Below are 23,621 nucleotides of genomic sequence, written 5' to 3' on the forward strand. Positions count from 1 at the left end.
ATGGTAAATGGACTATATTTATAAAGTGCTTTTCTAGTCTGATGACCACTCAAAGCGCTTTGAGACACACACACACACACACACACACCTGCTCATTATGAGCATTAACCAACCACACACACTGGCACACTGATGGCACAGCATCAGGAGCAATTTGGGGTTCAGTATCTTGAACACTTCAACATGTTGACCGCCAAGGTCAGGAATCACAGGTGGAGCTCCAGAGCCGCAGAGGTGGAGGTGCTGAAAGCCCCACAAAGTGCAGTGCAACACATTGTCTATGAGCATGAAATGCTGGAAACAGAGCCTACGGAAACCAAGTCTCAGTCGAAGCAGGTGGAGTAGTTGTAGTAACAGGTATTTCTGGAAAAAAAGAGTCTCCCCCAGTTGAGAGGTGAAATTTTTTGAGCTAACCTAAAAATGTGTCTTTGATTTCAAATGTTAGTAGACCATAGAAGCTTCTGCTCTCCGTCACTAGTTTTTATCAGATGTAATTGGCTTGCTGTTCAACATTACACACTTGAGCTGATTTAATATTCTGCTGGGTGAAGATATCATACATCATGGTAAACTACTGAGGCTAAAGCTAACAAATCTCAGATAAAAAGGCAACACCATCACCAGTCACTGATCCATTGAAATGAATGTAGAAGAGCAGCTTTGTTCTTGTACTACAAAGCTAATTTGCCGTATTACTGTACAGTATTATTGAGGATAAAATGTAATATGTAGTTAGCTAATCACATGCTAACTCTCGGCTTCGGAATCATTTCTAAATGACTACTGTGAATTGGTAGCAAGCTAGTTAGCTGAACATGCTAATGCTAGCTCTACGTATGCCACTTCAACGTGTGATGAAATCCAAACCTTGACAGGTCCATTGTGTTATCGTGTTGTGTAAAGGCACATTGTAAAGGATAGTTGAGTGGGGTTTGGCGAATGCTGATAAGCTCAAACAGACAAAGTTATGTTTGGGCAGGATTAACATGAGAGAACAAAAACTAAATATTCACTTATACTCGCAGGTGATTAACAGCCAACTATACCACTAAGCACCAGAAACAATCTGGCAAAGAGTCGTCTGCAGTCCACAGTCTTTATGCTGTGCTTGATTGTGATGAGTCCCAGCTGTGTTGAAGCCAGCTCTCAGCCACCTGGAGAACCACGTCCAGCCTCTGCCAAACAGGGACACACAGGAACAAATGCTTAATTGCTTCTTGGATTCTGTTCAGGGACAACAGGTTTTCAGTTGATGGAAAAACGTTTTTGTACGTCACACGTCAGAGAGGTGGGTGAGGTGGGTGGTGGACTCGTGCTACAAGGTGAAACCATCAATGACAACACAGGCTAATATAACGGCACCCTCTTATTGGGCAGATGAAATTGTAACGTTATAACAAACACCAAATCAAATTTGGTCAAGTTACCAGCTTTGCTAGTTGCTGTAACAGAGTAATGCTATGTTGATACCAGTCCGTGTGCTTTGCCGACCGTATAAGTCGCCTCTCCTCATCCTTCAAGTTATCTCGCCTTTCAAAATGATGCTGTATCCCTATTTTATGGAGGAGTCAATGTGGACTTTCTTAATATTTAGATATTTAGGAGACTAGCGGCAGGTCCTGAGTCGGTTCATTCCGATGGCGTGAACGTTATGACCACCTCTGTCACCCCAAAGCCTCATATCTTCTGAACAACACAGAAACATATGTATGGCTAACAGAGGATCCCATGGTCAATATGAGAGACTGACTGAAAAAAGACTCAACACACTGATATCTGTGTGTTCTCTTTGTGTTTATTGACAAGGCGTCATTATTTTGTCATTAGTTGGGTCGCTGACACTAGCTGCCTGCAGATACCAGGCGGATGTACATAAACACAAACAAGGCTGATGAATCAGTGAGTGGAAACTGATTGTTTCTGTGGATGAAGCATCAGGGACTGAGGAGTGACGCAGATCTTTTGTTATTGCTGCTCCACTAAAAATATGTTTCAATCGTATTTTATATGGAGAAGATCATTAAAATCCTTGCTTGGAAACAGTTTTATTTTTTGGTTCTATTGCTCAGCCCTCGATATGATGTGTAATGTGATCATACAGTAAAACAAAAATGTGTTTCTGCCCACTGACAAAGTACCTTCAGGCGGCTCAAACTCAAATACTTCTTCATAATTAAAATCTGAATCTGCTTTGAAATTCTTGAAGACATTTGGACTCGTCGACAGCTGACAGGGTGTTCTTGTTGCTGTGCGTTAAGTGTTTTATTGTTCAAATGATGGACACAAATTATAATTTATGTATGTGTACAGTAGCTTCATCAGTGTGCTGTTAGGGCTCTCTGTCTGGCAGCTGAATCAGGTAGGGATTAAAGAAGTCTCTCAGGAGGCTCTGCACCCGGGTGGGCTGGGGGCTTCCAGCAGCAGGGACCAGTGCTGGATTCAGAGCCAGGTTCACGACCTTTGTGGGTCTGAAAGCAGCAGACCGAGTCTGGGCAGTGTGGAGACCCTCGATGGCACTGGACAGCCAGATGAGTCTCTTGAGACTCTGGATGTTTCGGCCGCGGTCGTGCATCAGCTGGTGTTCGGTCACCGCTCGGCGGCTGCAGGGAGGACAGAGGGAGCATCTGTTAGTCAGGACCAGGACTCAGTACTGGTCCTGGACCAGCACTCAGTCACATTTGGCCACACAGTGTTGTTGCTGTGATGTTATGCTTCTATTTGTCAGCAGGAAATTGATTTTTTTTTGTCAACATTTTGTTGTTTTGTTGTGATTCTGGATCTTCATGTATTTAGTATTATTTTCAGTGGAGCGCTTTTTTAAGTTACAGCTGATTCACACCAAACACTTTCCTACTGCTGCATTCACTAAATTATTCCACCCAAAACAATTCAAAGTCATTCACAGCCTACAGCATGTACAAATGTTGCAATCTGGCAGCTCACCTGTCGTTCTGTTGACACTGGCCGGTGGTAAAGATGACAAATAGCAGGACAGCGAGCCACAGCACAGGCCTGTGGGACATCTGCATCTTCTGCAACAAAACAGCAAGAAACACTCACATCAAAATCAAAGTGTTTTTATTGTCTTTTAGTAAAAAATGACAAACACAAGTTGAGTATTTAGCAGCATATACGTCGCTCATCCAAACTCCTCCGGATGGTTAACAATCAAATGTGCTGCTTTGAGCTCAGACTGGAGGATCTTACTGCAGGAGGTCTGGCATGTTTCTGTGGATGTTTTCAGATATTAGGATGGAGGATGGTGGATGTAAGTGTTATATTTTTTCTTTGATCACCGACTATGACGTCCGCAGGATGTAAATAAATTTGTTCCTGTTTACCAGTCTTGTCATTAGTCATTTTGGCCATTTGCCTGATGTCGACCCTGAAAACATTACAGGAGATTTAATTGAATGCGTAGATGCATTTTTCCTTCTTCAATAAATCCTGCACATGGCCTGAATATACCGTAGATTGGGCTGTTTTTCCGTATCAGAACCCAGACTGACCACAGCTGCAGTTTCCTGTGAAGAAGCAAACTGCAAACCTTTCAAAGTCTTCTTCTTCTTTCAAGTGTTTGAAACTCAAATGACAGATTTTGACTGGAACATCACTGAAAGTCAAATCCAAATTAAGATTTTGGACTTTTTAACTCTCTAAAATTGTGATTCTTGAAAGCAGATGTGATGATGAGCAGGATGAACAGCCCCACCGGCCAATCAGAGGCACCCCCCCCCCCTCAATGGAATTACAGTTTTCTGATGATAATGGCTGCGTTCCACATCGCTTTCTTTTTCTGTCCACTTGTAGTACGCACTGCAGCTGCTCTGACAAAGTATGCACTGTTGCATGCAGTATGAATACAGTCAGGACATGCTAACATTGTGCCTTGACCTTTCACCCTTTTGCTCGCCTACCCTTTTCAGTCTGTAGTGTGAAATTTGAAGTAAAAAGAAAAAGTGTGTTTTTTAAGGTCTGTTTCACTGCTCGATCTGTACTGCAGCCCTAGACTGTTATTGACTGGGCAGCGGTTAAGGTTAGAATAACTCATCAGCCAGAAGTTAGGACCTGACCTGCACATATGTACAGTACTGCTTGGGCAGGATCTCCTGATCGGGTACTGACAGAGTACCAAGACTTCGTAAAAACCCTGCTCTCGGCGGCTCAGTCGATGTGACGTATCTTCAGCTGTTCAGAGGATCAGAATAACCAGGAAAACATGCTGACTCGCACACTGCAAAATGTGAGCAGATGCGGGAGGACATCCTGGAATTTTTGACATACTGCATTTGACATATGTGTTGGGACAAACTAAATCTTTTCCTGGCAGACTAAATAGTCTGGTATGGGTACTAGAACACAGCACGGGTATCATCGCAGCATCTTTGCGCAAAGAAAAGCATTATGGGTAACTGCAGGTCTGAGCTGAGGAGCACAGATCCCCAATCTCAACAACAAATCAGGCAGAAGAATGATGGAAGCAGAAGCAGAAAAGAAAAACACATAAAGTTTAAAAAAGCCACATAAATGTCTCTGTGTGTTCGCTTCTGTCAGCATTCAGTCGACCAATGAGAGGAAAATAAATGAAAACCCTTCAGAATTTAAGCTGCAGTTCACATCTCATCACACTGAATGATAAAGTGACCTATAAAGTCAGACTTTTCAGCTTTAATTTGTTTGTTCTGTTGCCTGAAAGAATCACAGAGCTGTTTGTTCCACGCAGACGGACGAGCTGAACATAAATCACCACATTTACAGACGTCACTTTTTAACCAACAGAAGAAAACTCAGATTACAGAAGTGTGACTAAAGAACAAACTAGATAAAAACAGACAACTCAAATGAAAATGAAGCCAAACACGCACTCACGCTCTGACTTAAGTGATGAGGCTCTTTTAAAGGTACTCACAGTGTCCCTGTTGGTGACAGCCATTTCTCTGACGATCAGACACTCAATTGACTTCAGGTACAACCTCCAGACCCTTTATAAAGCCCCCGACACACACACACACACACACACACACACACACACACACACACACACACACACACACACACACACACACACACACATTTCAGACCTCCCATAGGCTTCGGAGTCACAACAGATTCAAAGTCGGGTGTTTGATTTGCTAATGAAACCAACGTCAGCACCATCATCCGTCTGACATGTGATTTTGTGTCTGTGGAGGGAAAATATCAAAGATTTTGCAGGTTATTTGTGTTGATACAATCCCAAACCCCCTCCTGCACCCCAGGCTGACAGTGGAAGAGGTTCACACACTCACACATACTCTTTACATAATCAGGTGTTTTGAAAAGGAGGATGAAATTCAATTGAGGGATTATCATTTTTCTATTTTCTGGTCTAATCCTCCTGGCTCCTCTCTCAGAGATTCAGGCGTCTGACAAAGAGGAATTTAGAAAAATGGTTTTATTGATGTTGAGGGAGCAGACACACAAGAATGAGTCAGAGTGGAGAAACTGTACGTCAGCAAACTGCCTGTCAGTGCAGGTGGAACTTCTTAAACCCGCTCTGTGTGTAGTTAACATGCTTGTCGCCTGGAGCTCTTCTCCAGCTCCTCCACATGACGACCAGCGGCGCTAATGAACCCAGATAAACCGCAGTCTCTGGTTGCTGCGGTGTCTCCGCAGTCACCGTGAGAAACGCAGTCGTCTTGACAACATCTTCCAGGATGAGTTTCCCTCACTGAGACATGCAGGCCGCCGTCAGAGGCTCGTGGGCGGAGATGGAGAGAGGAGTGATTTAGTCCATTAAATGACGGCGGTGTGAAGACATTCAGAGACAAATGGAGATGGACAGAGGAGAAACAGAGACGTGATCAGACTGAGACAGAAAAGGGAGAAAAGAGTAGAAACCGGTCAGAGGCCGATCATTATGGTTCAGACCTGGTCGAGTTCAGAGCTCTGATCAGTGATTAAAAACTCCTGCGTGGGTGTGCAGAGCCTCGAAGGGTGTCACGTTTCACACACAATTAACGTTCTGAAAAACTTAGATCTCATGTTCTTCTTTAATAACCTATCGCTTAGTGAAATGCCTGTCTTTAACAGTACGGCAGGTGAGGGTACATCCTTCTGTCTCAGGACTCAGTAGCGGACAGTGCCGTTGCTCGGGTCTCTTGGGACTCCAAGCAAGAAATCCCTGGGGCCCCCACCCATGCACACTGCAAAAATTTGGTTTTTGCACACATAAATGCACAATTTCTGGGACATTTGAGATGAATACTGAAAAAATAGATTAGTGGTTCTCAAAGTGAGGTCCAGGGACCAACAGAGGTCCCTGAAAGCCCAGGCCTATCAATAATTGTTGTTGTAAATAAGTGGGCGGGGCCCCACCCCTGATAGCAGTTATGCAGACAGGGAACAAAGGTATAATATGAATTTATTGATTGGATAATGGAAGGAGACTCCAGGTATGCAGGACACTAGTAGCTGGGGAATCCTGGGAACAGCAGGTGAGACACGAGGTACTGAGGTGGAGAGCAGTTCAGGGCTACGCTGGAGCGCACAGAGCTCAGGTGGTGTGAGGACAGCGTTGAGGGCAAGTGGTGAAACTTGGTGTGGACGGATGTGGACTGGAGGCTCGAGACAGGTGGAGACAAGAGGTTGGAGCTGGAGATCGGTGCAGGAGAACTCACACTGTGCAGTGAAAACAATGAGCTCTCTGCAGTCCACAGTCTTTATGCTGTGCTTGATTGTGATGAGTCCCAGCTGTGTTGGATCCAGCTCCCAGCCACCTGGAGAACCACATCCAGCCTCTGCCAAACAGGGACACACAGGAAACAAACCCCGCACCTCTCCACAGTACACAAGTAATGACTGAATATCCCAAAGACAGAGGTATTGGACAGAGTATTTTTTCCTTTTGCTGACAAAGTGAGAGCGATCAGTTAAAGTGTCTCGGGATCAGTCGGTGCATTGGTGCAGGACTGTCCTCGACTGTCAGGCCTGAAGTGTTACTCATGTCAGAGTAAACTGTGAAGTGCAGCACACATGACATGTGTCCCAGAGCCAGAATGGTCCAGAAACATCCTCAGTGGTTTGAATCTGATGGTTCATGGATCAGAGGCAGCCTTTCACTCCGCCTGCACTGATCAATGGCTGATCAATGATCTCACTGTGTGTCAAAGTAATATTTACTGACATTGATTTACAGAATTAAATGTTATTTCTGTCTATTGTCATATGTTTGACCTGCAGCAGCAGGTCTGTCAGGTGTAGAGCAGCCTGCGTCCACATGGTGGCACTGTTGCACTGAGCTGACGAAGAGAAGTTTCACAGCTGGAGCTTCAGATTGAGGCCCAGACTGAAAACACTAAATTTGTCTGAAGTGAAACATACAATGAATTGGGACTGGTGGACACTGACCCCTAGAGGCAGCAATGATCATTACAGCCACAATTAGAGCCTCAGCAGGTGAGGAGCTGAAGGTGTGAAGTTTGTCCTGATAATGAGCTGAAAGGAAAGTCGCAGAGTCACTGGACTCTAAAGAGTTCGACACCTCTGGTTTGGCCAGAGAGAGAAAATGCACAAACCAGTCAGTCAGACCCCTTAGTACAGCAACAAGGATGTGATCCCTCACTGGCTTCCCACCCACCGGACACAACAGCAACCTCAACCTTTTCAGCCCGACGCTGAACATTAGACAAAGTTCAGAGAATATATCGACATCTCTGTCGTATAAAGTTCTGACACCAAGACTGAAAAATGACCATTTCATCAACAGAGAAAAAACAAATCTGTTTTATATGCACGTTTACAAAGTAAGCCTGTCTAAGCCTATCAGATGTCAGTGCATAATGTGGTGGGAAATCAGCCCCAAATAACTTCACAATTGCAAAAAACTGAATAAATCAGTTTGCAAGAAGCATTTGAGATCAGCTTCTGTGCTGCGACCACGAGTTGTTCAGGGTTTTAACCAGTAAATCCAGTATGAGGAACCTTTTCAGTGTTTCCTGAATGGAGCATAAAGATGAAACAGGGTTACTACGATACTCTGATCGGCCTGTTTTCAGTTCCCTAATAGTTTTACCTCCACATGATTTACCACATGGCCGAGTTATGAGATAAATGACTGCTCTTGTGTTCAAGCTAACAGGAATAAATTTACCAGTTTGAGCATGTTTGAGTGACGAGCATCAGGAAGTGAGACTGCACGCCCCACGGCGGCGGCTTCCATCTGTACTGGGACCAAGAGGAGCTTTCAGTGGATGTAAACCTGATGTAACTCAGTGAGACAGGAAGTGTGACGACGTCCCAGTCAATAATATAAATGGATATCCACTGACTGTGCATCACTCTCAGCCTTGTATTGAACTTACCTTGAGTGTTTTTGTAGCAGGTCCACATATAAATCCAGCACAGGAGCTCTCTGCTGTTTATCATCCATCATTCCCTCTCCATGAAAATAACCTTTTTCTCCAACTTTGTAGTCAAAAAACAAAAGATAGGATAAAATGAGAGGGAGTCGTTATGAGGCCGTGGTGGGAAAATCTCTTATTTCATTATCTTTCCAAGTTCAAAGCGTTTTGATCATTTTCAAATTATTACACAGTGATCAAACTCGACAACTGTGCTTGTTTTGGGTGTAACAGCAGAACTAAGCAGGTTACCTTTAATGAGAGCAATAACACACTGAGGACATTAACAAATAAACCTGATCAGAGCAAATGAGATCAGACAGGCTGATTTTTAAAGGACAAGTCTGCTTTTATTCTACATTTTTCTAACTGTCCGTAAATCCAACAAAAACACCAAAACCAGCGACGCGTCTCTGAGCGCTCTGACTTCCTGTCTGTCAGCCTCGCCGCTTCCTATTGAAGACGCAGATCTTTAAAAACAGCTCACAGATACATTATTTGAACTAAGAAAATGTCTCAGTATTTTCCTGAAACAGCTGACTGTAACTTCAAACAGGAGGAAATCGGTCCTTTTTTGGGGACTATTTTCAGTGGCGGATTAATACACAAATACACATAATGAACCGCAGTGTGTGTGTGTTCATGGTAATGAAGGAACATGTCAGCTGACACGTGTGTTTTAAACACCAGTGAGCTCCACAGAGGAAGAAGACATCAGGCCTTGATACACAGACAACACTTGTTTGTGGTTTTGGTCTTTTTATGAGATTTAAATGTTTAATTAAAACACAGAATATCACCAGACTGACACCTGAAGGTCTGCGGTCCTTTCAACCCTTCATCGTAATCCTGTCCGTCTGAAGTTTCTTTTTATGGACAAAAAGTAATAAACTGCGAAATAATAAAGTAATAAATAATAATAAAGTGCAACGATTCATTTAATGAAATTTTGGATCCAAGGTCAGTAAATGCACCAAAAAGCTGGAGAATCAGTTTCAGTAGAAAAATCTGCATGAAGAAAAAAATCACAAATTGACACCAATTTATTTCAAATTCCAATGGCTTTATTTTATGTATATAGATTTGTATATATTTATATATATTTATATATTATATATATATACTTATGTAACAACTTTTACTCAGTTGCTTGATTATCATCTTTTGTTCAGCTTAAGTTCAAACGACATGACACTAAGACCAAGGCATTCCACACGATCATATCTTACAAAAGAGTAAAGAAAACAACATGAGTGCGTGCACCTGTGGCACATACACACATACATACGTCAATGTACAGGTATTGTGGTTCTGTTTGTAGAAAGAACTAAAAAATCAAAAGTCGGTGGAGACGGAGACGAGGGGACAGAGTGAGAGCGTGAGGGAGAGAAAGCGAGGGACCGGATGAACCGCTGGAGTCGAACTGGAGGATTCTGTTGCATAGATTGAAGCAAACAGGAGGAGGATGTTTGATAGAAACAGACAGGATGAGAGTGAAGGAGGGAGAAGGTGACACACACACTGAGGAAACACACCTTCACCGAGCAACAGCCCACCTGACACACACACACACACACACACACACACACAGGGAAGCACAGGAAGTTTTTGTTTTGCCTCACAAACAAAATCACTGCTGAGGCTCAGAATCTGCCAGACAGGACCGAGGAAACGACGCCGAGGTCACGTCCTCCATGTTTAGCTTTACGGCGACAATGCTAACATGCTAATTCAGCAGGATCAATATTTACTGTAATCGCCATCTTAGCTTAGCCTTTTAGCATGCTAACATTTGCTAATTAGCACTAAACACAAAGTGTAGCTGAGGCTGATGGGATACCGTTAGTTCTGCAGGTATTTTTGGACAAATTAAACTTTTGACCCGATAGAGGAAAAGTTCAGAGTATCACCAAAATGACTAAAAACTACAAATATCAAGCTCATGGTGGCGTCAGATGAAAAGTCAGAGGATGACTAAAACCAGGAGGATTCATCCTCTGGAAACCACGAACGGCTGAACTTAACTTTCACGACAATAGTTAATGAGACATTTCTGGACCGAAGTGCTGGATCGACTGACTGATGCCGTCACGTCTGTAATATTCAGCACGTCTGAACTGTCAGTAACGTTTCCCGTTTGTGGTGAATAAAACTTTGACGTCAGACTGGTGATCAATCCTCACGATGCAGCCCATCATTTACAAACACAATCTGACCGGTTTTAGGTCAAAAACAAATAAAGGTTTGAACGTGTGCTCAGCAGAAGTGTATTCCTGTCCGCGTGGAGGCGGTTTGGATCCAGACCTCCACGGAAATGAAAATCAGGTCAGCGGATGAATCAAACAGCATGAAGCCAAACATTTAAAGAGCGGGACAAAATCTTGGTTGCATTGAGAGCGACTTGGATTCATGACCTCAGTATTTCTTGAATCCTGCTGCCAGATTTGCCAAACCGACGTCTCGACACACTTTAACGTGCCCACAAAGTCCAACGCTGTCAACACGGTCACGACGGACATTTTTACAGTCCGAAAACCAAAAATAATCACACATTTTCATCAAATTTGAGGAGAACAGTTCAGCCGTGTTACAATGAAGTCAGAAGTTTGTATCGAACAAGTAACCTGATGTGTTTATAAAACATATCGTCACTCACTTGCTGCAAGGAATGTTTGATAAAATACATGTTTAGCCTAGCTTAGCACAAAGACTGGAAGCAGAGGGAAACTGCTAGCCTACCTCCATCGAAAAGAAAAGAAAATTCACCTTCCAGCTGCAGAGCTGTCTGCTCTACATGCTGTTTGTTTTATTCATGTGTACATGTAGAAATCCTAAGAGGCTTGTGTGGCTGTGGCAGGTTTTCGTGGTTTTCATGCTGTTTTAGACTTTAAAATTCAAGGAAAACACGGTCAGATTGAAATGTTTTAACTGTCGGCCATGTTTTTCTTGAACTACAAATCGTCATCACAACAGTGCTGCTCTCAACTGTCACAATGACAGCGATCAATATTCATGTGAAGTCTCATGTTTGTTTTTAACGTGAACACATCACTAAACAAACAAGTTCATTGACGATCTCTAAAATTCAATAATTGAAGAATTGTGGCCGAGAAATGAAAAGAATGGGACATTTTACTAGAATTAAAAAATTAGCCTAAATAGTTGTGGATTAATTTTCTGTCGATCGATCGATAGGAAACTACTCAGATATCAAACATCCTTTGATTTCAGCTTCTCAAATGTTGTGATTTGCTGCTTTTCTTTGTCACATATGAAGCTAAACTGATTATCTTTGGGTTTTGGACAGATGGAGGGATTTGAAGACGTCACTTTGCACTCTGGGAAATCATAACAGGCATTTTCTGACATTTTATAAAATGACACAAAATGATCACTCAAAAACAAAAAAATCACAGATTAATCAATTCTGACTAGTTGCAGCCATACAGTTTACAGCCGTCAGTGCACTCTGGTGACGAACTAAAGGTCTGAATGCTCTTTTCATAAATATGCTGATGCATCTGTAACAAGACAAATCAGACTCTGACATGCACACACGACGTCTCACAGGTGAGCAACAAACTCCATTATCCTCATTTCTCTCCCCAACCCGGCCCGTAGAGAGAAGCAGGAGGATGATGGATGATGGAGATCAATGGATGTGATTGGTGAGATGACGACACCTGCAGAGCAGAAGCCTACCTGAACCACATGCTGAGTGTTTGAGGCCTGATAACTGTCACCGTCTCCCTCCTCCTCTCACTGCACAGATGAGTGGGTGATGAGTTCAGGACAATCTGTGAATCTGAGTGTGTGTGTGTGTGTGTGTGTGTGTGATGGGAGGATGAAACTGACAGATCTGTTATTTCGTTTCTGGATAAATGAGACGATGGAAACAGAGAAGAATCTTCTTTCATCACTCTTTCATCAATCCATCCATCAGAAGTCACACAGCTTTAATTTCCTCAGTGTGTTTCACCTCACAGTGCAAATACGTGTGTGTGTGTGTGTGTGTGTGAGTGAGTGTGAGTGTGTGTGTGTGTGTGTGAGTGAGTGTGAGTGATGTCGTGGGCGTGTGTTTTGCGATTCATTTGGAAAACAAGTTAACATTTGGGATGTTTCATTCCATACTAAAACATGCAGAACACAGAACATTGAACACATATACTGAACAGTTAATTTTATCCAAATGCAGTTTCTTTTTTTGTTTTTTTTATCTCTTTTCGCACAGAGTGGCTTTAGGCTACACAGAACACGACGGAACCAATCGCACCAGGTTGGACATATTGCTTTAAACCACCAAATTTTGTATATATGTCATGCATGCCACATAGATGATATTATGTTTATACAAAAATAACACCAACGCCTATTACTGTGTATCATAGTAATTACAGAAAACAAATCTTTTTCAGTCTTTTTTGCAATGAAATTCAACTGAGAAACCATATATATATATATCTATGTATTCATATCTAATATATATATATATATATACACACACATATATAAATACCAGATATAAATATATAGAGATAATATATAAATATCTAGATACATGTTAAGTGGTTATGACTTTTCCAACTGTGATGTTCCAGTTCATTTGAACCCTTTTTTTATTGGTGAATTTTGAGGTGGATGTGAAGGTTCTCCAAAGAATTCCTTAATATCCGACGACAGGAAGCTGTTCTGAGAAAGGCAGTGCTCTGAAGAGGAAGCAACGCAGTCAAAACGCAACAATTACTGGATAAGAAGCGAGTTCCTTTTCCCATACGGAGGTCCTATTGGAAAAACTAAAACCAGGTGGGTTTTCAGTCCGCAGCCGAGTCTCGTCTGGACTGTTTCATTTGTGACGCGGCTGAAACCAGAAGCACAAACAGGGCTGGAGCGTCTCTGCTGGCGGGCTGCACTGCACACCTGGCACGAGACGTGAGGGCAACCAGTCCAACCGACGACCACCACAGCCACGCCAGGGCTATGGCAAGAGCAGAGGGGCAATCCTATCCAGGTGTGTGTGTGTGTGGGTGGGGGGGGTCATGTGACGGCAAACTTTCCAACCAAACTTGTACAGAAGAAGAAAAGAGAAAACGACTTTGGCAGAACATTCTTAAAGCTTTGCTGGGCGATGACTGGCTGATTGCCCCCTCTCCCCTGCCCCCGTCACCGACACAGACAGCAGGTACACTTCATTCACTTATATGACAATATTTACATGGTACTGACTGCAGGGGCACAGGTGTGCCGTCAGATTCAGCAGTCGGACAAAACAAAGAGGAAACTCGCCATCGTTTGGAAGGTGTGTCTCATTTAGAGCCAACGGACACAGGGCAGGAAGAGGAAGTGATGTCACGAGCGCTTTAACAGTCCTGCTCTCTTCCCAGGAAATGTTTCTGAAGTTGTATAAAATGGCGATGACACCTACAGCTGCAGCTGCGTCCCGCCACAGGCTCTGAATCCTTAGGTGTCCGAATTTCACGACCAAATTCAAAATTAGGAGCAAACGTGGCGTCCTTTCCGTCTCAGACCGGGATTTTAATTGAATGACAGAGAAAATTTGAAATGATCAAAAGCTGTTCAGTCGTTATGGGCTCTGCCAATAAGTTAAAATTCAGCTGCTGGGTTGGGTTCTGATTGGTGCTTTTCATGGATCCGTTTCAAAGACCTCCAGGCTGGAGCGCCTTGTTTTCTGACATGGGTCGGCTCTGCTTTGGTCCTCGGGTCGCTTTCTCAGTTTTGATCGGTCTGACGGGATCGGAGCTCGTTTGGGACGAGGGCGGGCGCGCCCTTTCAAAGGAGGCGGAGCCTGAAGCAGGACGCAGCTTTGATCCTCTATCAAGTCGTCAGCTCCAGTCAGTTGGAAAACAGCATCAATCCACTCGTTCAAAGAAATCAGTTGTAGAAGCTTCAAAGTACAGAAACAAAGAAACCCAGAGGTTGGATAAATAATTATACACTCCCATTTAATGTTTGATACAGTTAGCTGTATTCACGTTGCATTTGCTGAACTCTAATGGAGTTGGATAACTGCGAAATCACATAGCGTGTAGTGTATCAAAACATCTTAGATAAAGTGAATATACTCATGTAAAAGGGGGCTGATGAGAATAGATTGTTGAGACTCCAATTGAACGGCCAACAGGAAGTAAACAAGTCACTGCAGGTTTCTGAGCCCTAACATCAGGTGACCAAGACGACACACGTGGCATAAATATTTAGAGAGCTGTAAAAAGACAGAGTCCACGTTAGATCATGTCATTCATGTACTGTACTGTCACCAAACTCTTCAGCCTATACATATATATTCATATATCTCCAAAATATTAAAAAGTACTTAATATAAAAATACAGAAGAATTGTAAAAAATGAGCAAAACATTGAATTTTATATGAAAACCATGCAAGAAAGATTCCCCATTTAGTTAAACAGTAACTCTAAGACTCAGGAAAGCAAGGGAATGAAAGGGAAGTGGTCGGATGAGAGAAGCGCAGGCGAACTGCCACCCACTTTCTTTTCATGTAAACATTGTAGAGGTCCTTTAAACTTGGTTCGGCAGTGACGACTGAAGATTTTCTCCTTGCTTTTTGGTCATGTTTGGAGTAAAGGGCCGGGGTGGGGTGGGGGTGGGGGGGTCGAGGGGTCGGGGGTGACAAAGTCCAAAGGAAACCTCGATAACAATGAGATAAAAAACAATACAGACAACCTATAAAATATGGCTCTGAGTTACATAGAAAAAGCTCATCAGAGGGGAGAGGAAGAACCTAGTTATGACAAAAAGTTGGAAATATGGCAGTAGTAGCACATTACTTCAATAACGTGTCCTAGTTCAAAGGTCGATGGCTGCTAGTCAGACTAAGAGGGGATTAGACGCATCGCTGCTTCTGATTGGAAGAGGATTCCTTCTTTTAAGACAGCGGACAACGGCAGGCAGGAAGTACTGAGCGGCAGCAGGGACACACAGTGGATTTAACTCTACGGGCTGACCGGTGACATCATCAGTCTCCCGTAAACCTCGGTGCGGACGCCACGCCGACGCCTGTCGATCAAACACGGCCGGACGGAGAGGGATGACGATGGAACGCCTCCTCTGCTGCCGGCCGTGTGATGTCACTGACGGCTGATTTCGTTTCTGTTTGTAAAATCTGACAAACGAGGGAACAAAAACATCAGAACTGGTACTAAGATTTGTCTTTAACACAGACAGACGGTCCAGACCCTGTTCAGAGACCCATTAACTTCCTGTCTGTTGGACTGAACTTCCTGCTCTGCGACCAGAATCAGACGCGTCGATGGACGTTAAAAGGTCGTTCCCCTTTTAACGTCCTCTTAAAGCAGATTTTAACAACGGAAAGACGCACGTGGGCACCAACGCTGAACTCGCTCTGGGGAGACGCAGGCTGGTGGACTGCAACCCAGATCTGAAACAACTAAGATCTTTTTATTTTGAAGGGACAAAAGGCTGAAAAGTTCTCTTCCTGTGGCCCAAATGACACTTTCCACAGAGCTGTGAGGGTCCACGAGACGTAAATGTGGTCACCTGTGAGGACGCGCGGTCGGGCAGTGGTTGGCGGAGGGGAGGGTCACCTCACAGTGTCACGGTCACAGGCTGTCATTTGTAATTTTTATTGGTTGCCAGACTTCCAGAGGGTGGGTCTTATCTAATATGAGCCAATTGGGGGGGAGAGGGCAGAGAGACAAAGAGGGAGAGAGGAGGGAGGAGGTGAGAGAGGAAAGAGATGGACAACGAAGGAAAACACTCATCCCTGAAACAGTTTGGTTTAGTCTCTGTCCTCAGCTCAGCGCGCCGGTCGAATCCAGGACGAGCGAGTGGCGAGCGACGCTTTGGGCGGTGCGTGGAGTTTCAGGTCCCTTTCTTGTTGTCGACAATCAAGGCATCCAGCGTTATGTTGTGGCCTCATTTCATCAGTGCTACCTCCGCTGTGACACCAGCAAGAAAGGCACCACGGCTGACCCCCCCCCCCATGTGAGCTGGGATGGGCTCCAGCCCCTCGGCATGTACTCGTGTCTGTCGCCTAAGAGCGTCGATGTGTGGACGTGTGGTTGTGTGGAACACGCATACAGAGCATTTCAGAGCTTTAACGTTTCCCCTCTGTGAGTATCGACGGGTCTGTTTGTGTCTCGTTGTGGAAACAGGACGCTCGGTCCTGCAGACAGGAAGTTAATGGAGCGCCGAACAGACGCTGCTGCAGACGAACACACACATGGTTGTCTGAACAGAATCTCAAATATTCATTCCTAAGTTATCATGCGACTCAACACGAATGAAACATAACATGCATCCTACTAGAGGGGGAAACTTGAACCGCACTCCTGTTTCCTATCGACACCGTGGACGCACTCGGGGAGGGGCAGAGAGACCCAGAACCTGGACTGGATGAGTTGAGGTCGGCCCCCGCTGAGCAGAGAGCGAGCGCTCGCTAATATGGTTTGCGATTTTTGGGTAGTAAACATTCTGTCCATCCACATGCAACACAGCAGCTGAAGAAAAACCAACACATACAGACACGATAAAGGGAAGAACATGTTTTTAACAGTTGAACCTTGAAGACTGTAGTGTCACAGGACATTCTGAGGAGTCTGAATCAACCATCAATTAACAATCTTGAGAGGGTTTAGAAACAAACAAAACAAAAAAAAAAGGTTACATTTTTGCATTTGCCTAAAAATCTTCTGAACACCAAACCCGGCTGTTAGCTGTGTAGAGGAGCGAAAGCGTATGTACATGAGAATCACTGCACTCTCTGAAAAGTTCGGTGCCGTTTTGGAGAGCGTCACGCAGGAATGAAGCGAGTACAGAACACAACATGCTGCTGCGAGTCCTGCGAGGATCGAACTCGACGTAGTTTAAAAGCTTTTTAAAACAAACATCAAGTAAAAAATGTACATGAATGGACAAGGACAGGCCTTCGGCGGCGGAGACGCTGGACTCCGCCCTCTGCTGATACATGTGTGTGTGGTGGTGGAGCGACAAACTTACAGGCAGAGCGACGCCACAGTCAGTATGAAAAACACAACGTGGCAGGAATGACTGGGGGGGGGGGGTGAAGACGAAGTGAAGCGCGACTGTGTGCAGGATGAGGGGATGAGCAGAGTGATGACTCCCCTCCTCAGCGCGACAGTTCAGTTGGTGGGATGACAGATGATGCTGATAAAGAGGAGGGAGGAGGAGGAGAAGGAGGGAGGAGGAGGAGCTCAGATGGATGGCTCGCGGCTGTGGGGGGAGGCGCAGGGCGGCTCTCCTCCTCCCTCCGCCCCAGAGGAGGGGCTAGGGAGGGGGTCGATCTCGTCTCCAGTCTCCTCGATGGGGGGGATGCGAGCCTCCTCCTCAGACATGGGGACGAACTCGGGATGGGCCATGAAGCTGTGGATGGAGCTACGGGACTCTGGGCTCTCCAGCCCCGCGTACAGGGAGCTACGGAACGCGTTCACCACCTTAATCTGAAAGAGAGAAAGAAGACGAGCGTCAGAGGACGAGCGCATCAACAGCTAGTGTGACGTCAAACAGGCAGCAGGGGCTGATGGGACACATGGCGGTCGTGCGTCTGAATCTGGGCGGGGAGGCGCAAAACCACAAAACACAACGTTAACGAGGGAAACAGATGTGGGCCGGATGAGGACATGGTTGGAAAACGAAAAATAATTTCCACAAAACATCAAAAGGTTAAAAAAAAACGTGACGTCGGAGGAACGAAAGCAAACAGCAACTAAAAATCCACCAACAGGCGCCGAACGTGGAGCGAATCACAACGGCTGCAACACACACATGCACGCACACACACACACACGCACGCACGCACGCACGCACGCACGCACGCACGCACACACATTTTACCTGTAGCAGGAGTCCCTGACTTTTGGATCCCACACAAATATTTAAAGTATGTGTCCAAAAGTATGCGGACACCTGAAATGACTTTGATATTTTAAGATGTGCTTCAGTCCGTCGATCTGTTGCTGTGGCGGCCTCCGCTCCGCTGGTTTCAGGCTTTGCACCAGATTTTGTAATCTGTTAGCAGGGATTTGCTCCCATTCAGCCACAGGAGCATCACTGAGGTCCAACAGTGACGCCGGGCCATCGGGTCTGGCTCACACTCAGCGTTCGAGTTCATCCCAAAGGTGCTGCGAGGGGTTGTGGCGGGGGCTCTGTGCAGGGCCATTGTCATCTTCAAACAGGAAATGGGTTTCCCCAAACTGTTCAGGTAAATTTAGAAGCACACTATTGTCTAAAATATGATTGTTTACTCGAGCATTAAGGTTTCCCTTCATCTGAACCACGAAGCCCAAAAAACAGGAACAGGAAAAACACACCCAGACGAACATTTGGAGGCGGAACGCTGTCTGTCTTCCTAACACAGAGAGATTTTCTGAATGAAAATCCTCACATTCGTCTCACCTGAAGGTGAACCTGCTCAAACCTCAAATAAAAGATCAGTCTGCGAGGACAGACTCAAGTCTTCACAGGGGACACGCGTCCTCACAATGTGGGTCAGGGTCCAGTCCTCCAAACCCAAGGAACACACAGCAAACACTGAGGCTGGAAGCTGAACCTACAGTCTGAATGCATCTGTAGTCTGTTCAGGTAGCTCCTGGTTTAAAGCACAAAGCTGCCTCCTCAGACTGTATTTCATCGGATTCATACCTACATTATTCATACTGGAGCCACAGGCCACAAACTGGAGCCCTCTGTGAGATGAAGCAGTCGTCCAGCGTTGGGACACTTCACGCTCCAGACAGTATTAATCCTTTGTGTTCTTTTAATTAAACACAATTAGGAATATGCGTGATCACAACGCAAACTGAAATAACAGATGGTTTTCACAGGGCCCCTCTATAACACAAGGACCTGTCCAGGCTTATATTCCACTACAGTGGTTCAAATTCACTGACAAATTAGCAATAATTCAAATATTGATGCATGAAAAATTATATTAAAAAAAAAAACAAAAACCAACTGATATGCCGGAAAACTGTTCTTTGGGGCTCCTGGGTTCTGGAGCCCGATGTGCCAACTGGTAATTCAGCCTTGATGGTATCAGCGCGAGTACACAACATGTTCAGTAGATACCCAGCCCCAGTAAACAACACACACACACACACACACACACACACACACACACACACACACACAACAACAAACACATGCACGTTGTAAAGTATTTCTAACGGCGCTCAGAGTCAGAATGATTTTGTCCTCTAGCTGCTCTCTTCTCTCTGCCTTCAGTGGTTCCTCTGTCATGAATCCACAGAGGCTGCAGCTGATCACACTGATTTATACGCACCAGCAGACACTCTTCATCATAATTAATAACCCTGCAGTTCAAAGCTCTCTATTACTGAACCACAGGAGAGCTGCAGGCTGAGCACTGCAGCTTACAGCATGCATGCAACCGTCACACGCACACACGCGCACGCACACACACACACACACACACACACACACACACACACACACACACACACACACACACACACACACACGCAAAGCTCACAAGTTAAAAAGCTCTTGGCTGTTAAACCATGAGAGACTTGCTGAGCCTGACAGATTTAACCCTGCTCAGGATTAACCCATAAAATTATCTTGGTGCCCAGGCTGTCGCCTCTGAGAAAAGGGAAAAAAAAACACAACAAAGAAAACAGAACGGGGATTTTTTTCCTCTCTGTCACGAATCAGAGCGACGCGCAGCTTCTTTCTCTTCTCTGTGGCCACGTGTGCCAACAGTTATGATCTGTCATCGACTCGTCAGGCAGCAAGTCACATCAGGGTTAATAAGATGCATGTTAAAGAGTCTAAATCTCCACAACATGCAGGAGGAGCAGCAGCGGGCTGAGAGGGAGGTGATGAGAGGCGTTTGAAAAAAGTGGAGAAAGGGATTAAGATGGAGGGAAGTAAAGCTGCAGCAGAGGAAGGTGAAACAGGAAGCACACAAATGGCAACACACATCAGGTCGTCTGCAGGTTCATTTTTAGAGCTTTTAGGTGGTTTTCAGTTCAAGAATAAAGCTGGTGGTGTTCTGCATGTTTCCTGCCGTCAACACATGAAATGAAAAGACCTGTTTTTGTCTCGATTAAAGTTCACGTGTGTCGGATTTAGTGGCACACCCTGAACACCCCTCGCCTTACCCTCCACCACAGCGGCTGCTAAAAATGCAAAGTCCCTCTCTAGAGCCAGTGTTTGTCCATTCTGGGCTACTGTAGAGACATGGTGGTGCAAAATGGCAGACTCTGTGGAAGAGCGCCTGCTCCCTCTGTAGCTACAACGAGGTCCTTTGAACAGAGCCAGGCGGTTTTCATCCGCTTCCAGTCTTTATGCTAAGCTACGCTAAGCTCGTCCTGACTCCAGCTCCACATGAGAACGCTATCCGTCTTCTCATCTCACTCTCAGGCAGAAAGAGTGTCTTTGCAGTGAGATTAGTGGATCTTTTTTAGCTTTGTTTGTATTTTTAAATCAAAATTTGTGACACATTTCTCGCTATTTTGTCTGCGGATCAGGTTTAAAGTATTTAATAATAGCTGCTCACAGCTCGGCTCGGTGTCCTCCCATTATAGAAAATACTGATAAATGTGTTTTGACCTAACTTAATCCTGATTCATCATCTTTGCTGCTAAGCGGTCGTTTCAGGGCTTCCTAAAGTCAAACTCTAGCTGACGGTTACTTCAGGGCACATCAGTCACATCAGTTCCAGCTTCATGTAAATTACCACCATGTTCTATCAGTCAGTTTTTTTTAGAATATTAGATAACCATTCAGATATTTCAGATTAGCTCAGGATGTGCAGACACCTGCTGATGACAGAAACAGTGAGAGGGATTTAGTGCTGGTGAGTCATGCAGCGTTCAGTGTTTCATGCAGGTCAAAGAGAGAAAAAGAGAGTCCAGCCAGGTGAAGCGAGGTGTTAACTGGCCTCTCGTCACCGACTCACTGCCTGCAGTGGAGGAGGAAGCAGCAGCAGCAGGGGGCGCAGCCCCGGCCGAGTTGGTGAGAGAGGAGGAGGAGCTAAGCCCTACGTGGGTGGGGCTAGAGAGAGTTTTGGCGGCAGTGGCGTCATTGTGCTGGCTGACGACGGAGGGCTGGCGGCGCAGGGCACCGGGCACCGGCGCCTGGCCCGTCTGGAAGGTATAGACCACATCCATCTGAAGGAAGGACAGCCACAACACACTGTTAGATAGCAGAGAGACAGAGACAGAGCGAGGAGACAGGACAGGAGAGGAAACAGGAAGACTTGTGGAGAGGTTAGAGAGGGTGAAGTTTGACAGTTTGGGTTTCGAGGGTCAGTGATCGTATTTCATGTGTTAAAAGTGCAGCAAACAAACCGGACGGACAGAAGAAGCAGTTTAGGAGGAGGCGCTGCTGCTTTCTGGAGAGGTGAGTATTAAACCAGGGCAGTGGTGTGTAGATATACTGACACATGCTGCCTTTAACAGCGTCCATCCAAACACAAATGATCGACTGAGCTTATAAAAAGTGCGTCGTTTGTTTCAGGTGACCCAAAACCATCTGGTACTGTGGATGAATGAGTCTTTGTATCAAGGACAGTTTAGGACAGTCAAGGACGTTTACACCTGCATCAATGTGAATTGTGTCTGATCCAAATGAAACATACAGATCATTTGTTTGGGGCAGAAAGAGGACACAGGAACAGGAAGCCATTGAGAGAGATTCTTGTTTCTTTAGTGTTAGCATGTAGCACGTTCCATAGGATAACGTCGAGGGCAGAGATCTGTTCTGCAGCAGAGAGACGTTATAATCACGCTGATAGAAAGTGAGAACAGAGACACATGTGGACATGAGGCTGAACAAAGACAAGGAGAAGTGCATGAGGAGAGATCAGGAGTGAGGAGAAGAGGAGGAAAGTTTGAGGGAAAGCAGTCAGAGAGAGAGAAAAAGCTTTCATTTAGTTAGTGAAAGACAAGATGTGAGAATCCAGAAGAAGCTCCGACAGAACGAAGGGATGAAGGAAGAAACGGAACAATGAATAAAGAGCTTTTGAATCAGGCTGAAAGCGCTTTGAGAGACGAAGACAGGAGGACGAGGAGAAACTGTGTCACTTTGAATGACTGATAAAGTTTCGGCAGCGAGGTGCTGCTTGTACCAATTATTCCCCCACTGTGTTTGACTGTCGAGGCGTCGAGCGGCACAACGCTGCCCACCAGGATTAGAGAGGAGGAGGACAGGAAGAGGAGCGTGGAGAGATAAGAACCTAATTAGCTTGCAGCCTTTCGTTGCCTCCCCCTCCATCCTCCCATCCCAGGAGGATGACAGACTGATATTACAGATACACAGAGAGCTTCCTCTTTCCTTTACAGTGAGTCTGATGTTGGAGAGACAGACGAAGGTAAGAGCTTTATTCCTCTTCCTCCTCGCATCGCTTCCTTCTCTCAGCACGCTCTGCAGCTTCACAAAGGCCACGTCAAAGTTGTTTTCCGACACTCAAATCAGAATCAGGTTTCCATCTTAGCTCGCCTGCACCTGAACGCCCGATCAGTAGCTTCTGATCATATCACATGATCTTACTCAGCTGATGGAGAGTTGTAGATTTGTTATTTCTGAGCACTTGAAGACTTCTCATCCAGCTATTTAAGAGCGTTGAGTGGGCAGCTTTTTAACCTGACTATCTTTTTGGCCACATGCAAACAATCAATTGCTTATTTACACATTCAAGTTATGGAGAAACATTCTCATTTAGTCCTGTTTCCTGGTCACATTATGTACCATTATTAACTCCCCTTCTAGCTCTGTTTTTGTTCTCCAACAACATCTGAGGGAAATATTTGGCTCTCTTTAGCTGCTAAATGCTCCACTAAGTTCACCCATTAGTCTCTAACTGAGTCTGTCTGCCTTTTAGTGCTGAGCAGGTCGTGTACAGTTGGTTTTTAGAGCGTTTTCTCTGAAAATCGCTGCCTGCTGCAGCTGAAAATAACATGACCAGAACAGTGAGAATGAACCAAAACAGTGAAGTTACTGACTGTACAGATAAACAATGAGCTTAAACTCAGGGGAGCTGCACATTCAGGTGATAATTCTATGCAGCTTCATCATTATGAGCGACCTAAAAGCATCGATTATGGACACTTTAAATTAAAAGTAAGTCTGATTGTTGCAGAAACACGGTGGAGTGAAGTGTCAGAAAAGATGCTGTTGGTTGTTTCTGGAAAGGTCACATTTGGAACAATATTAATACGCCAGAAAAGTCTGATATTCTGTCAGTTAGTCTGAGTCTGAGA

At 45.0% G+C, this 23,621-nt stretch overlaps 2 protein-coding genes across 8 annotated transcripts in view; both read right to left on the reverse strand.

The window, feature by feature from the left end:
- Nucleotides 1–1,778: 1,778 nt before the first annotated feature.
- On the reverse strand, nucleotides 1,779–4,956 carry pth4 (parathyroid hormone 4). Of its 3 annotated transcripts, none has more exons than XM_076750698.1 (3): nucleotides 4,910–4,956; nucleotides 2,944–3,032; nucleotides 1,779–2,600 (listed from the first exon to the last, which is right to left on the reverse strand). In XM_076750698.1, exons 1-3 carry the CDS (start codon nucleotides 4,931–4,933, stop codon nucleotides 2,330–2,332), a joined length of 384 nt encoding a protein of 127 aa, XP_076606813.1. In that variant the 5' UTR covers nucleotides 4,934–4,956; the 3' UTR covers nucleotides 1,779–2,329. The 3 variants fall into 3 exon arrangements, with proteins under 3 accessions (XP_076606813.1, XP_076606822.1, XP_076606830.1); XM_076750707.1 differs by having other exon boundaries at nucleotides 1,789–2,600; nucleotides 2,944–3,029; nucleotides 4,910–4,942; XM_076750715.1 differs by having other exon boundaries at nucleotides 1,789–2,600; nucleotides 2,944–3,023; nucleotides 4,910–4,933.
- A 4,467-nt stretch (nucleotides 4,957–9,423) lies between these two features.
- LOC143328442 (plasma membrane calcium-transporting ATPase 1-like) overlaps nucleotides 9,424–23,621 on the reverse strand; it is an 89,102-nt gene continuing 74,904 nt past the window's right edge. For 2 of the 5 annotated variants that reach the window (XM_076743613.1, XM_076743597.1), the window contains 2 exons: nucleotides 21,320–21,530; nucleotides 9,424–17,837 (listed from right to left, as the gene is read on the reverse strand). In XM_076743613.1, coding sequence (XP_076599728.1) covers nucleotides 17,833–17,837; nucleotides 21,320–21,530 — 216 coding nt within the window. In that variant the 3' untranslated portion in view covers nucleotides 9,424–17,832. The remainder of the gene's footprint in view (nucleotides 17,838–21,319; nucleotides 21,531–23,621) is intronic. The other 3 variants (XM_076743606.1, XM_076743589.1, XM_076743622.1) reach the window with 2 other exon arrangements.

Source organism: Chaetodon auriga, chromosome 2 (assembly GCF_051107435.1).
Source record: "Chaetodon auriga isolate fChaAug3 chromosome 2, fChaAug3.hap1, whole genome shotgun sequence".
Classification (NCBI taxonomy): domain Eukaryota; kingdom Metazoa; phylum Chordata; class Actinopteri; order Chaetodontiformes; family Chaetodontidae; genus Chaetodon; species Chaetodon auriga.

Coding starts and splice junctions, on each gene's coding strand:
- pth4 (XM_076750698.1), bottom strand. CDS start 4,933: ATGGCTGTCACCAACAGGGACACT. Junction 3,033..4,909: donor CTGTCACCAACAGGGACACT/GTGAGTACCTTT, acceptor GTTTTGTTGCAG/AAGATGCAGATGTCCCACAG. Junction 2,601..2,943: donor CAGTGTCAACAGAACGACAG/GTGAGCTGCCAG, acceptor TCCTCCCTGCAG/CCGCCGAGCGGTGACCGAAC.